General features: G+C 45.5%; 1 protein-coding gene across 4 annotated transcripts in view; it reads left to right on the forward strand.

Moving 5' to 3' along the window:
* The first annotated feature begins 11,821 nt into the window (after window positions 1–11,821).
* CHRDL2 (chordin like 2) overlaps window positions 11,822–13,061 on the forward strand; it is a 30,136-nt gene continuing 28,896 nt past the window's right edge. For 2 of the 4 annotated variants that reach the window (XM_070490708.1, XM_014853070.3), the window contains exon 1: window positions 11,899–12,524. In XM_070490708.1, coding sequence (XP_070346809.1) covers window positions 12,443–12,524 — 82 coding nt within the window. In that variant the 5' untranslated portion in view covers window positions 11,899–12,442. Of the gene's footprint in view, window positions 12,525–13,061 lie in introns of all 4 variants that reach the window. The other 2 variants (XM_014853071.3, XM_044752715.2) reach the window with 2 other exon arrangements.

The raw sequence follows: 13,061 nt of genomic DNA on the forward strand, positions 1-13,061 counted from the left end.
AAGGCAAATCTAAGAAATCTGTGGGAAAATGAGGGAGATGAGGATAATTCTAAAGTTTCAAGCTTAGGGCGCTGAAATTATGATCACAATTGACAACTGACAAAAACAGAATAACTAGAAAGCAAAACCAGTCTGGAAGATGAGGGCATGGTGGATATTTTGTTTAGTTTAGATTACCATCAGCATCCAAACCTCCTTCCTGCTTGTGGGAATGCCCCCATTCTAAGCAGTATTACTGAGACTGGGGAGCTGAAGCAGGGAAATACTCTGCTCCGTTCCCCCAGCATGACATATGACCCAGGCTCGGCCACCTGGCCACTCCTCTCTGATCTTTGAATCTTCAGAGAATGACACAAAGGCATATTGACAAGTTTCAACAGAGACAATGGATGTCCACCTGTACTGGGTCCCTGATGGGGGTTGGGGGTGAGGGATGGTGTCCCTACCATAGTGAGGGTGGACATTCCCTGACATGTGCCACATGTTCTTGAGGTACAAAGATGGTTGTGATGCCTGCTGCCTTGCCTTCCTAGGTTACAACCCATTTTCCATATCCGACTCTCCAGCTTTCCTTGTCAACTCTCTGTATCCTTTCAGTAAATTCTTCTTTTTCTTAAATTACTCAGTGTCTATTGTTTGCATCAAAGTATTCTGACTGAGACATTGACTTGCTGGGTTTTGTTTTTCTTTAGGAAAATTAGCCCTGAGCTAACTGCTGCCAATCCTCCTCTTTTTGCTGAGGAAGACTGGCCCTGAGCTAACATCCGTGCCCATCTTCCTCTGTTTTATATGTGGGACGCCTGCCACAGCATGGCTTGCCAAGCGGTGCCATGTCTGCAACCGAACTGGCGAACCCCCCGGCCATCAAAGCAGAACGTGCACACTTTACTGCTGTGCCACCGGGCCGCCCCTTCGTTGCTGTTTTTGAAGTGTCACCTGAAAATGGTTGTCATGGGTGCTTTGTAAGTTATAAAACGACCCAAGGAGCTTGGTCCAACAATCTAGAGTAGAAGAGTTGTATGTGTTGCTTTTTTTCTAAGCCCCCACCTGTACCACAGACCACCAAGGGAGGAGGTACTCACAGAGTCACTTTAATGCAGCCATCAAGGGTGCCAACTGGAACAGATAGCAGTGCGGCCACACCTACCACTGCTTCCTCTCCAGCAGCTTTGGCTCTGCCACTGCTGCCATACTTTCTGAGGACTGCGTTGCAGCCAAAATTCCCTGCCATCCTTCTCATAGTGTGCCCACCTAAATAGCTCTCCACAGTTCCGTACCACCACTATCCCTTCAGTATTCACCCACATCACTGCAAACCTTTCTTCTTCCCTCCAGCTGGAGGCTCCAGCTTCTCCCTGCGGGACTGAAAGACTCAGATGTGAAGCAAGGCCATTCAGCCTAGTTCCAGGTGGTGACAGGCTGTTTCTTCCTGCAGGCCCAAGAACCTCTTCTTGCCAGCCCAGGCGCTGAGTCCATCCTGAGACCTCACACATTTAGGAAGGAGAAGGATCACTTCCTCAGACCACCCCAGTGCCACCTCTCCTTTATCCTCCTCGTCTCTCTGGGTGGCATCTTCTTCCTGTACTCTTGGTTGAGCCAGATTTCCCCTTGAGATTTGGCCCCTTCCCTTTTGCTTTAAAGATTCTTGCTACATTCTTACTATCAGTCTTCTTCAGTTCCTTCCCTTTTGCTTCAGAGGAAGAAGTAGTTCTTTTTGCAAAGGTAAACCCTCTACCTGTCATCTTTCCAGCCTCCTCCAGAATCTTTCCACTCTACAAATACAGATGAAACTTGGTCCCTGCCCCCCTCAAGTTCACGACCTAACATAGAGGCACAAGTATAAATAATTATAACATAAAAAAAGAATCATAATAAAATTAAAAGCTCTATAGCTGAGACACATACAGAGTGCTGTGGAAGCAGAGAGCAAAGATGGGGGGTTGGGAAAGGTTTCACAGAGGAGGGGACATTTGAGCTCTATTTTGAAGGATGAAGAGGAGTTCACCAGGTCGACAGAGGTGAACGCATTCCAGGCAGAGGGAAAACAAGAGCAGAGGCACACAGGTATATAGGTTCAGGGTCTGTGTGGGACTGATAAGGAATTCGATGTGGCTAGAACATTGGGCTGGACATTAGGCTGGAAAATTGGAAAGAAAAAGAACTAGAATTTATGGAGTAACTACCATATGCTAGGCACATGCTAAGCAATAATGTATGTATCTCATTTAAGCTTAAATTAACCCTGTGAAGTGAGTATACTGTTATCTCCATTTTGCAAAGAAATAAACTCATGATATTTGTGGACCATTGAAAGATTTAATAGTTGGACCAAAGGGGTGTTACTTATGGATTTATATTTTATAAGGGTAACTCTCGATCCTATAATTATCAGTAAGGAATAAAAATAATCTAAGCAGACTTCATCCCACCCCTATGGAGGTGAGATATCATTGGAGAAAGTATAGTGCAGCTAACATTCATTTGTTCAACAAATAGCTGTTGAGCACCTACACTGTGGCAGGATAATATGGGTGCTGAGAATTCAGCAGCAAAAAGGGAGGCAAGATATGGACGCTGAGCTGGTTTTGGTGGGGCTAACTTTAGGTACAGTATTTGGCACATTCCAGATGCTGTGGAGTGAATGAATGTTATCCCCTTAGTTATGCCTTTAATGTTTAGCAAGATTCAAAGTACAGTGCATTGTCAGAAAAGAAAAAAATTTTGTTTAACAAGCATACTGGTGGAGAAAAACAGTTCTTTAATTTTTTTTAAATTTCCCTTTAGGTATCCATAAATTCGCCTAGAATCAGCAACTGGTCTCATTCTTTCTTTCTCTGCACCTCTCTCCCATCCCTCACTCTTTCTTCCTCTCTTCCCCAGCCTCAGAGCCCCTATTCTTCTTCCACTAGGCTCTGGCCCAAGATTCCAAGCAACCAATTCCTTCTCTGATTTAGCTGTTCTTTTCTTTGAGGGAATAGAGGTGGCTTTAAGAAGTCCTTTAGGTTCGACATATAGAGAATAAGGAAGTAAATGGGCAAATGGCCCTCCCCCACCCCGCTTTGGAGTGAAACACCTAAAAGACAACCCTTTCTCTGCTCCCGTTGACCGTCTTTGACACTGTAAATCACCTGTCTTATTCTAGCAGAGTCTGTCTCTTTTCCTCATCTCACCAAAGAAATTCTTCTTCTATCGTCACTTTGTCTGGGCCAAGTGACCCAGAAAGAGGGACTCATGGCCCTATTCCAGGAAAAGATTGAGAAGGAGAGAAAACCCCCATTTCGTCATAAATAAATAGTTACACTGTTACACAGTGCTCAGAACGGAGCACTGTGATGAGAGCAGAAGGAAAAGTCTGGGGGAACTACAATGACAGCCTCCCAAAGATTGACTTCCCCTGGTTTGTAAAGAAACAGATAAGAGATGGATTTGGCCTTGGCTGTCTGGGGAGAACAAAGAGCATGATCTCTCAAGTTCTTTCATCCTGAAGGGGGATAGGATTCTATAACAAAGAGCCACAGACCAGTGAGAAACCTGATTGGTTCTCTCCTAGAATGGTCGTTGTCCCACAGTTCTTTGTTTACTAGGCTCTGAGCTCTGCTTGTCTCCATCCCTGGGAAAAGCCTGCGACCAAGTCTCCCGGGACTGTGATTTCGCCGAGCGACCACCAGGGGGCAAGCCGAGACTACTGAGCTCTCCCCACCTTCCTTTCCAGCCAGTTTCCATAGAGCCAAACTCAGAATGTCAGAGATGGAATCGGCTTCAGAAATCATCCAAGGCTTCTGACCAAACTTCTTCGTTTACAGGGAAGAAAACCCAGGTCTAAAGAAGAGAAGTAATTTGTCAAGGCCACATAGTGAGTTAATGGTAAAGCAGGAATGAGAAACCAAGCCTTCTGGCTGCTCCAGCCCTGTACGTGTTCCTCCAAACCAAGCTTTTTCCTGTCTCATATTTAATTCTAGAATACACTGGCTTTTAATATATCTTCTCTATGAAAACGACTTGTCTCTCCAATTAGATTGTAAGTCCTTTGGACCAGGAACCGTGTTTTGACCAGCATTGTACATCTTCTCCTCTAGCACCTAGCACACGGCTCTGCAGGCAGCCTATGCTTGATATCAGATGGAGGATTTCAACAAATACTGTGAAACTGCTATGTGACAGGCCCAGCAATGGTTCCTGAGAATACAGAGATGAAAATGTACAGTCTCACCTTCAAGGAGCTCGCTATCTAGAGAGAAGGCAGATATGTCAGCAAACAACTATAATTCAGGAGATGAGTCCCAAGATCCTAAAAGAAGAATGTGAACTCATCAAAGAAGGGGAATGGGAATTCCAGAGAGAAGGAATAGTAGAATAAGCCAACACACGGAGACATGAAGACATGGTGTGTTATGTGAAAATGACTGGTTATGAGTTGCTGGAGCAAAGTATATATAAGAAGCTGGACTGAGGAGATAGTAGTAAATAAGACCAGAAAGGAAGTTTGAGGTCAGCTGTAAACTGGACGCCTGTCCATTCATTCATTCAACAGGCAGTAAGTACCCCCCTGTGCCATGCAGCACTGTTGTTGATAATGATGGTTGCGAGATGATAATAAAAGTGAGGGAAGTAATAATAATGGTGAAAATACTAATGTGGTTGAATTCTAAGGATTTGGAGTCTTGAGTTTAGGGTTCATTCCTCACATGAATCAGATAACCCAGATAAGTGTTCTATCCTCCATTTATTTAAAAAAAAATATTCACTAAGCCTCTACTATGTACTAGGCACTGTTCTAGGAGCTAGGAATATAGTGGTGATCAGGAATTAAGGCCCAGGCTGTCATGGAGCTTTCATGCTCATGGAGGAGGCAGATAATAATACACAAGTGAAGAAATACATTTTAGATAATAAGTGACACAAAGGAAATAAAACAAGTCAATATGATAGAAAACGACTGGGACATCGTTAGATAAGTTGGACCAGGGAAACCTCACTGAGCAAGCGACATTTGAGCTGAATAAAGTGTCAGCCAGGGGAAAAGCTGAGGGAAGATCATTCCAAGCAGGAGAAACTTCAAGAGCAAAACCTTGCAGTGGGACCAGGCAGCTTGGTGTACCCAGGGCCAGTGTGTGAGGGCACAGTGGGTACAGAAAGAAAGCTCTGAAGTCAGAGAGTAGGCAGAGGCCAGGTCAGGAAGGGATTTACAAAATGTGGTAAAGGGTTTGGATTTTGTTCTAAGCACAATGAAAAGGTTTTAAGCAAGGAAGTGACATTACCTGATTTACATTTTTAAAAGATGACTCTGGTGCCTCTTCATTCCTACCATCCTGGTTTCCTGATACCTCCTCCATCAGGATTTCTGTATGCGGGTGGTCCTGGGAAGCGAGGGCCCACCAAAGGAGAAAGAAGACCTGGGAATATTCACATAGCCACATAAGAACCATAGAAATAAATGCAGGTGAGCCTCACTTTAAGAAGATCCATTCACTCATTCACTCATGTATGTATTGAGCACACACAATGTACCAGGCACTATTCGGGTATGTTAAGAATTCATTCATCAATTCTACAAACATTTATTTAGGCCAACTATATGCACACTATCTGGAGATCCAAAGGAGCATGTCCTAAAATAATAGTAGGTTTTTGTTCTTTTAAAGATTGGCTCTGAGCTAATATCTGGTGCCAATCTTTTTCTTTCTTTCTTTCTCCCCAATGCCCCCCCAGTACATAGCTGGATATTCTAGTTGTAGGTCCTTCTAGTTCTACTATGTGGGACACCACCTCAGCATGGCTTGATGGGCGATGCTAGGTCCGTGCCCAGGATCCGAACCAGCAAAACCCAGGGCTGCAGAAGCAGAGTGCATGAACTTAACCACTCAGCCACAGGGCCGGCTCCTAATAGTGGGTTTTAAATACCTATTTGTTACGTGGATAAGTAATTCTGACCTGGCAGAAGGGTGGGAATAGAGTGGGGATTATTAACTTTACAAATAAATTAACTTTGACAGCTTCTCAAATAAGAATTTCCTCTTCATCTGTCTAGATTGGACCCAGCTTTAAAGAGTCAGTTTGTTCCCCCCTTTCAGGACATTATCTAGTAAAAGCAGTGCATGGCAACTATAGTTAATAATACTATATTGCATATCTGAAAGTTGCTAAGAGAGTAGATCTTAAAAGTTCTCATCACAAGAAAGAAAAATTCTGTAAGTATGTGTGGTGATAGATGTTAGCTAGACTTACTGTGGAGATCACAGGATATACGAATATTGAATTCTTATGTTGTACATTTGAAACTAATATAATGTTTATGTCAATTATACCTCTATTTAAAAAAAAGGTAAAGGCAGTTTACTAAAACTGGCTTGTAAGGGCTCAGGAGTGCTCAGTGTTAAGTTTTCGAGAATTTTGCAAGCTGGTTGTTAAGCACAATCATTGCTAAACATTAAATTATATAAATTGACAATGAAATAACTTATGTTTAAAACACTCAAACTCACCACCTCCTAATTATTTTACTCCATTTTACTATCAGTGTTCTTAGAATTATTTACATCTGTTGGATCTGTATGGTGGAAACACCACATCAACTCCACAGTTGATGATGTCACATTGGTAGCTTGAAATTGGCCATGGTGGGAGTATTTACACCATGGAAAGTGGCAACTGCCGTAAACCAGGGCTTTTTTCCCCTGGCGAGCTGATAGTTAAACATTTACCAGCACAGCACTGGTGTAGAGTTTCTATCATGTAGTCCTCTTATATTAACTCGCTTACGGTGAATCTGCTTTTAGACTCTTACTTACAGAATTAACCAGACTGGATTAAGAAGTCTTTCCTTGACACTGATCTCTATGATCCTCATCCTTATGCTAATTTTACATCATCAAGCAGCCTGCAGCCCAGGAGGAGGCCTTTTAGCCAAAACAACATGTCACAAGAGGATTATTTGAAGGAACAAGGATATTATTCAACAAACTTTTATTTAGCAGTTACTGTGTACAGAACTGTGTGCTGAAGGCTAGGGAAGATATTCGATAGACAGTAGTCCATGTTCTCAAGGCACTCACTTTAAGGGAGGTGACACAAAACCTTTGCTAATACCATGTGGTAAGTGCTATAATGGAGATACAGAAGCATGGAGGAGAGAAAAGCTAACTCAGAGGCCATGAAAGAGACTTCAGCTAGGACCTGAACTAGAAGCATCAATGTCTGTCTTGTTCTCCACTGCATCCCTGGCACCTAGTGCAGTGCCTGACACAGGGTTGTCAGTAACTATTGGATGAATGAAGGAGGTAGCAATTACCTTGACCCTGGAAAAATAAGCTTGTCAGACAGATTAGAGTGAGAAGAGGGAGGACATTAGAAGAAAACATCTGTGCAGGGGCATGGGGGGCGAAAGAGCTCAGCACATTTGAGGAAAGGGAAAGTTTAATGTGGCATGAGGGGTCCAGGGGCCAGAACTGGCAAGGATGAGAGTAGGGAAGAGGGGCTGTCTGCCTCGAACCTCTGTGGAGCTCTCAAAAGACAAAAGGAGTTGGCTTATTCTGTCTAGCCCTGTGGGCAGAGCTAGGAGCAATGCGGGGAGTCACAGAGAATCAGATTTCAGTTAGAGAACTTTCTAACAGAGCTGTCCAGCTGTGCAATGGGCTGCCATGGAAGGCAGTGAGCAAGTTCCCTAAGAGGGAAAAAAGCAGGTGCCAGACAAACTTGGTGCAATAAATTGTTATGGGTAGATACCTTTTTTTTTCCTGTCTAGATTTTGGAAGAATTTATCAGCTCTCCTTTCTGAAAGGATAATAGATAATATATGGACAAGCATCTGCAACAGCAATTCTAGAGAAGACACAGAAACTGTCCTCAAGTGCTTGTTTCTTATTCATTAAAGATGAAGGCCATAGGCTGCTGAAGGCTCTCCCATGAAGGAACAATCTTTTCAAATCACTGAGGTCTCCACTCAGTCATGAGCAATTATTTATTCGGTATCTTTCTGTGACAGGAACTTTGCTAAGTGCTGGAAATGTAGATATAAATGAAAAAAGACCCCTGCCCTCACAGTGCAGGGTAGAAATGCAAATAAATATTTACCCTCCAAAATGCAAATAAATATTTACATGCCAACAGCTACAATACAAAGTGCTACCAAAACTTCGCTTTGCTTGGGCAACTCAGGAAAGACCTCAGAAGGGAAGTGACCCAGAGCTGACTTTTAAAAAGTAAAAAGGAATTCACTAGATGAAGGAGGAGAAAGATAGTCCGGCAGAAGGAAAATATATACAAAGATAAGGAGGTGTGAAAATGCACGGTCAGTTTGGGGAGGCGAGTGGTTGGTGAAAATCAGGGTAGATGGAATGGTAAGGAGGAGGCGAAATGTGCATCGTCTTGAACCCAATGCCAACAAGTTTGGATTTTAATCTGTAAGTGATAGGAAGCTAATAATGAGGGTTTTTTCCTGTTATTTACTTATTTAATAAACTTCTTATTTGGGAAGGATTTTAGATTGACAGAAAAGTTGCAAAGATAGTACAGAATTCTTATCTAAGAACGATATGTCTTTCACCCTGTTTCCCCCAATGTTAACATCTTACAGAGCCATGGCACGTTTGTCAAGACTGAAAAACCAATATTGTTACCTTACTGTTAACTAAAGTGTAGACTTTATTCACCAATTTTTCCACTAATGTCCTTTTACTGCCCAAGAATCCAATCCAGGATACCACATTGCATTTAATGTTATTTATTTTTTTACTTCCATTAGTGGGTTTTAAGTAGGAAAGTGATATGATCTGATTTGTCAGTAGAAATGATCAATATAATTCTTACGGCAAATGTGAGGAAAATAGATTGGAGGGGCCCAGACCAGGGATGGGAGACTCATTAAGAGGCTGTTGGGAAAGTCCGGTAAGGGCTGATGATGGCCTGAACTCTGAGGACAACAAGAATAGAGAAGAGGGTTGAGACCTTTACTGGTCTCATGGTAGAGACCTTTCCTGAAATAGAATGGACAGGATGCAGGGGAAGCCAATCTCTTTAAAAAAAAATTATTTTAGGGGCCAGCCCCGGGGCCGACTGGTTAAGTTCACGTGCTTCCCTGTGGCAGCCCAGGGTTTCACCGGTTCGAATCTTGGGCGCGGACATGGCACCGCTCATCAGGCCATGCTGAGGCAGCGTCCCACATGCCACAACTAGAAGGACCCACAACTAAGAATATACAACTATGTACCAGGGGGCTTTGGGGAAAAGAAGGAAACAAATAAAATCTTTTAAAAAAATTATTTTATTGAGATCATATGGACTTGTAACACTGTGTAAATTTCAGGTGTACATTACTATATTTCAGTTTCTGTATAGACTGCATCTTGTTTACTACCAATAGTCTCTTTTTTATCCATCAGCATAGATATGTGCCTCTTTACCCCTTTCAACTTCCCCCGACCCCTTTTCCCCCTGGTAACCACCAATCTGTTCTCTTTATCTATGTGTTTGTTTGTTTGTTTATCTTCCACATGTGAGTGAAATCTTACAGTATTTGTCTTTCTCTATCTGACTTAATTCACTTAGCATAACACCCTCAGGGTCCATCCATGTTGTTGAAAATGGCACGACTTTGTCCTTTTTATGGCTGAGTCATATTCCATTGTGTGTGTGTATATATATATATATATATATCTCACATCTTCTTTATTCATTCATCTGTTGATGGGCACTTGGGTTGCTTCCATGTCTTAGCTATCGTGAATAATGCTGTGATGAACATAGTGGTGCATATATTGTTTTGAATTATTGATTTCATGTTCTTTGGATAAATACTCAGTGCTGGTATCACTGGATCATATGGCATTTTTATTTTTAATCTTTTGAGAAATCTCCATACTGCTTTCCATAGTGGCTGTACCAGTTTGCATTCCCACCAGCAGTGTATGAGGGTTCCCTTTGCTCTGCATCCTCTCCAATGCTTGTTATTTCTTGTCTTGTTAATTATAGCCATTCTGACGAGTGTGAGGTGATATCTCCTTGTAGTTTTGATTTTGGTTTCCCTAATAATTAGTGATGCTGCGCATCTTTTCATGTGCCTGTGGGCCATCTGTATTTCTTCTTTGGAAAAATGGCTGTTCAGATCCTCTGCCCATTTTTTGATCAGGTTATTCACTTTTTTATTGTTGAATTGTATGAGTTCTGTATATATTTGGGAAATTAACTAGGGAACGCCAATCTTAATCTACCTCTTACACCTGAAACATGAATTTATGTGTATAGCAGACTTTCAACAAAAATGGAGAAGGGAAAAGATCTCTCCCAGATCCTTGGGATGAGATTATTTCTGCAGTTAAGCACTAAATTTAATTCTGAGCTCTCTAAAAGCCAAGGCAAAAAGGGAAGCATGATGATTTACGTGGCTCTCATTATCTGTTAAAGTATGCTCAGGGGAGAGGAAGAAACTGGCCAGATCAGAGTGGGAGAAGTTAAGCACGAAGGGCACCTGAAACAGATCACATTTGTCCCTGATTCTGAGAGCCCTAGGGAAGCACTGTTTCTGGGATCACGGGTTCCTCCTGGTGCTCTCTGTTCTGGAGAGGGTGGACTGGCAGCACAGCAGAATGGGGAGCCCAGCCTTAGCCCAGGAAAGTGTCTTTACAGACAGCCAGTCAGAAGTGTTTCAACCTGGAAATGTGATTCCCTACCGGAGTGGGATGTGGCTCAGCATGCCATCTCATCTCTCACTCCTCCCAGTGTTCTTCCCTCCAATACTCACCAGAGTTTCCAGCAGCTCTGCAAGAGAAGCTGGGCAGGAAGTTGAGTTCCAAAGCAGACGTGGATGTTCTTACCCAAAATGTCCCAGCAAGCTAGGTACAGAGTCAGGACAAAGATCCTGCTTTGTGATTTCAGAGTCTGGATGTTTGTCTGAACAGAGCTGGTTGTTCTCTCTTTAGGTCCTGTTAACTCATGTGCTCCTTCAACAAAAGGTACAGTGCACCACCGTGCACCGAGGGTGGGGAGCTGCAGGGCCCTGCACTCAGGTAGCTCGCCTTCTGGTGGGAAAGAAAACACTTTCTTTTTGTCTGGTGGAAGACAAGCAGCTGTGACTGAAGAGAACTGAACATGGCCAACACTCTCAGAGAGGTGCAGGCCTTACCTGCAGAGGCAAAGGAGAGACTGTGTCCTGCTTGGGGAGGGGGAGGAGGGAAGGAAGGACCAAGGACCCAGCTGGTCTGGATTTCAACCTGGCCATGGCACATAGGTCCGGAGAACTGGTAAGGGCATTCTCGGCGCCTGGAATTACGACCGTCTTTCTGAGATTTGCATGTTTTGACGTTCATTATCTCATTTCACGTTCGCAACAATTGTGGGAAGATATGAAACATATTAAAAGACACTAAAGATATTAAGATGCCCGTCCTGGAGATGGGGAAACACTCTGAGGTGGAGCGGCCAAGACCACCAACAGAATTAAGAACGGCACGTGTCCTGATTCCATCCCGAGGCCAAGTTCTGCGCGCGCACCGCCGAGCTCCTAAGCCTGAGCGCCTCTCGGTTCCGAAGCCGGCTGCCCCTCTCCGACCCCGATATCTCATCCTTCCTCACCCGAAAGTTCCACCTGAAGCCTAACTGGGTTCCATCCTCCTGCAGTCTGGGCGTCGCGGGGAGTCAGGGGTTAAAGACCGTGGCCCGGGGGGGGGCCCCTTCCCCCTCCCCCTCCCCCTCCCCAGCCCCCTCTTCTCCTCTCGGCGCCGCGCCTGGAGCGTCCGTCCCAGAGCCGACACGAGAGAGGAGGGGGAAAAGTGGGCCTGGTTCTCGGGTGGCCAATCCACCAAGCCGGTGGTGCCACAGAGGAGGCGCCAGCGCGAGGCCAGCGTCAGGCCGGGGCTGCCTGCTTCCCGCGGCAAAGTACAAATGCGCCCGAGCGCGGCGCCTGGCGCCCTTGGCGTGCACAGCCGGCCCGCGCGCAGCCAGCCCCCGCGGCCGCCGCGCAGTCGCCGCCGCCGGTACCGCCGCCCAGCCGGGCCCCAGGACCCCGCGGCCCGACCCCGAGCCCAGTGAGCAGGGGGCGCCGGCCGCTCCTAGCCCGCGCGCCCGGAACAGGCGGCTGGTTCTGCGCGCCTCGCCCGGCGCTGCGCGCTCTGCAGACCCCTGTCCTCTCCCGTCTTTCTTCTCCTCCCCTCTCTCACTTTCTCCTTTGCTTTTATTGCTTTTCCCTCTTGCTGTACCTTCCTCCATCTCTCCCTCTCCTTCCTTTCTCCTTTTTCTCTTTCCACCTTCCTCTTATTCCCACCTTGGACATCCCTTTCTGTCATCACCACCTTCTTCTCGACCCCTCTCTGACTCTCCACTGTAGCGGCAGCCCTCCCTGGGTGTGTGGATTGCTTTGTGGCCCCTGTGCCTCAGTGTCCCCCTCATCTCACTTTCTCCCCACTCCCCTCCCGGCTCAGCGCCTGGCGGCCTGGCCCTGGGGGAAAGAAGGATGGTTCCCGAGGTAAGGGTCCTCTCCTCCTTGCTGGGACTCGCGCTGCTCTGGTTCCCCTTGGACTCCCACGCTCGAGCCCGTAAGTAGAGGGGTGGGAGGCGCTGGGTGGGCAGAAGAGGGATGCGAGTCCCCAGGATGTGTGGGAAAGTGTCAGGACTTGGGACCCCAAATTGTTCGGACAGCCATCCAGGCAGCACCTGCGCCAGGAACGTGGAGACTCCCCTGCGGACCAGTTTGGGCTGATAAGTCTGGGAGATGGGGAACTTGGCAAGACTCAGAGCCAAGGGGCTGCTGCGTGGACCTGAGGATGGGGGACTGAGGGCAGTGGGAGAGGGCAGGGCACTGTGCTTTTCCGGGGAGGGGGGTGCTTTTTCCTAGTAGAGAGTCGGGTATGTGTGGCTGCAACGGTGTGAAGGAGACAAAAAGTCTATTGCATTTAAACAGAGCCTGGAAAGAAAGAAGATCTGACTAGAACAACCTTCCCATTCCTTGATCTCTTGATCCTCAGGACACTCCCATGAGATGGGTGTTATCATTTGCATTTTACAGATGAGAAAACTTAAGCCGAGAGAAGAAACTTGCTCGAATTTACAGAGGTTGTAAGCCATCCAGAGCC

Source organism: Equus asinus, chromosome 20 (assembly GCF_041296235.1).
Source record: "Equus asinus isolate D_3611 breed Donkey chromosome 20, EquAss-T2T_v2, whole genome shotgun sequence".
Taxonomy (NCBI): Eukaryota; Metazoa; Chordata; class Mammalia; order Perissodactyla; family Equidae; genus Equus; species Equus asinus.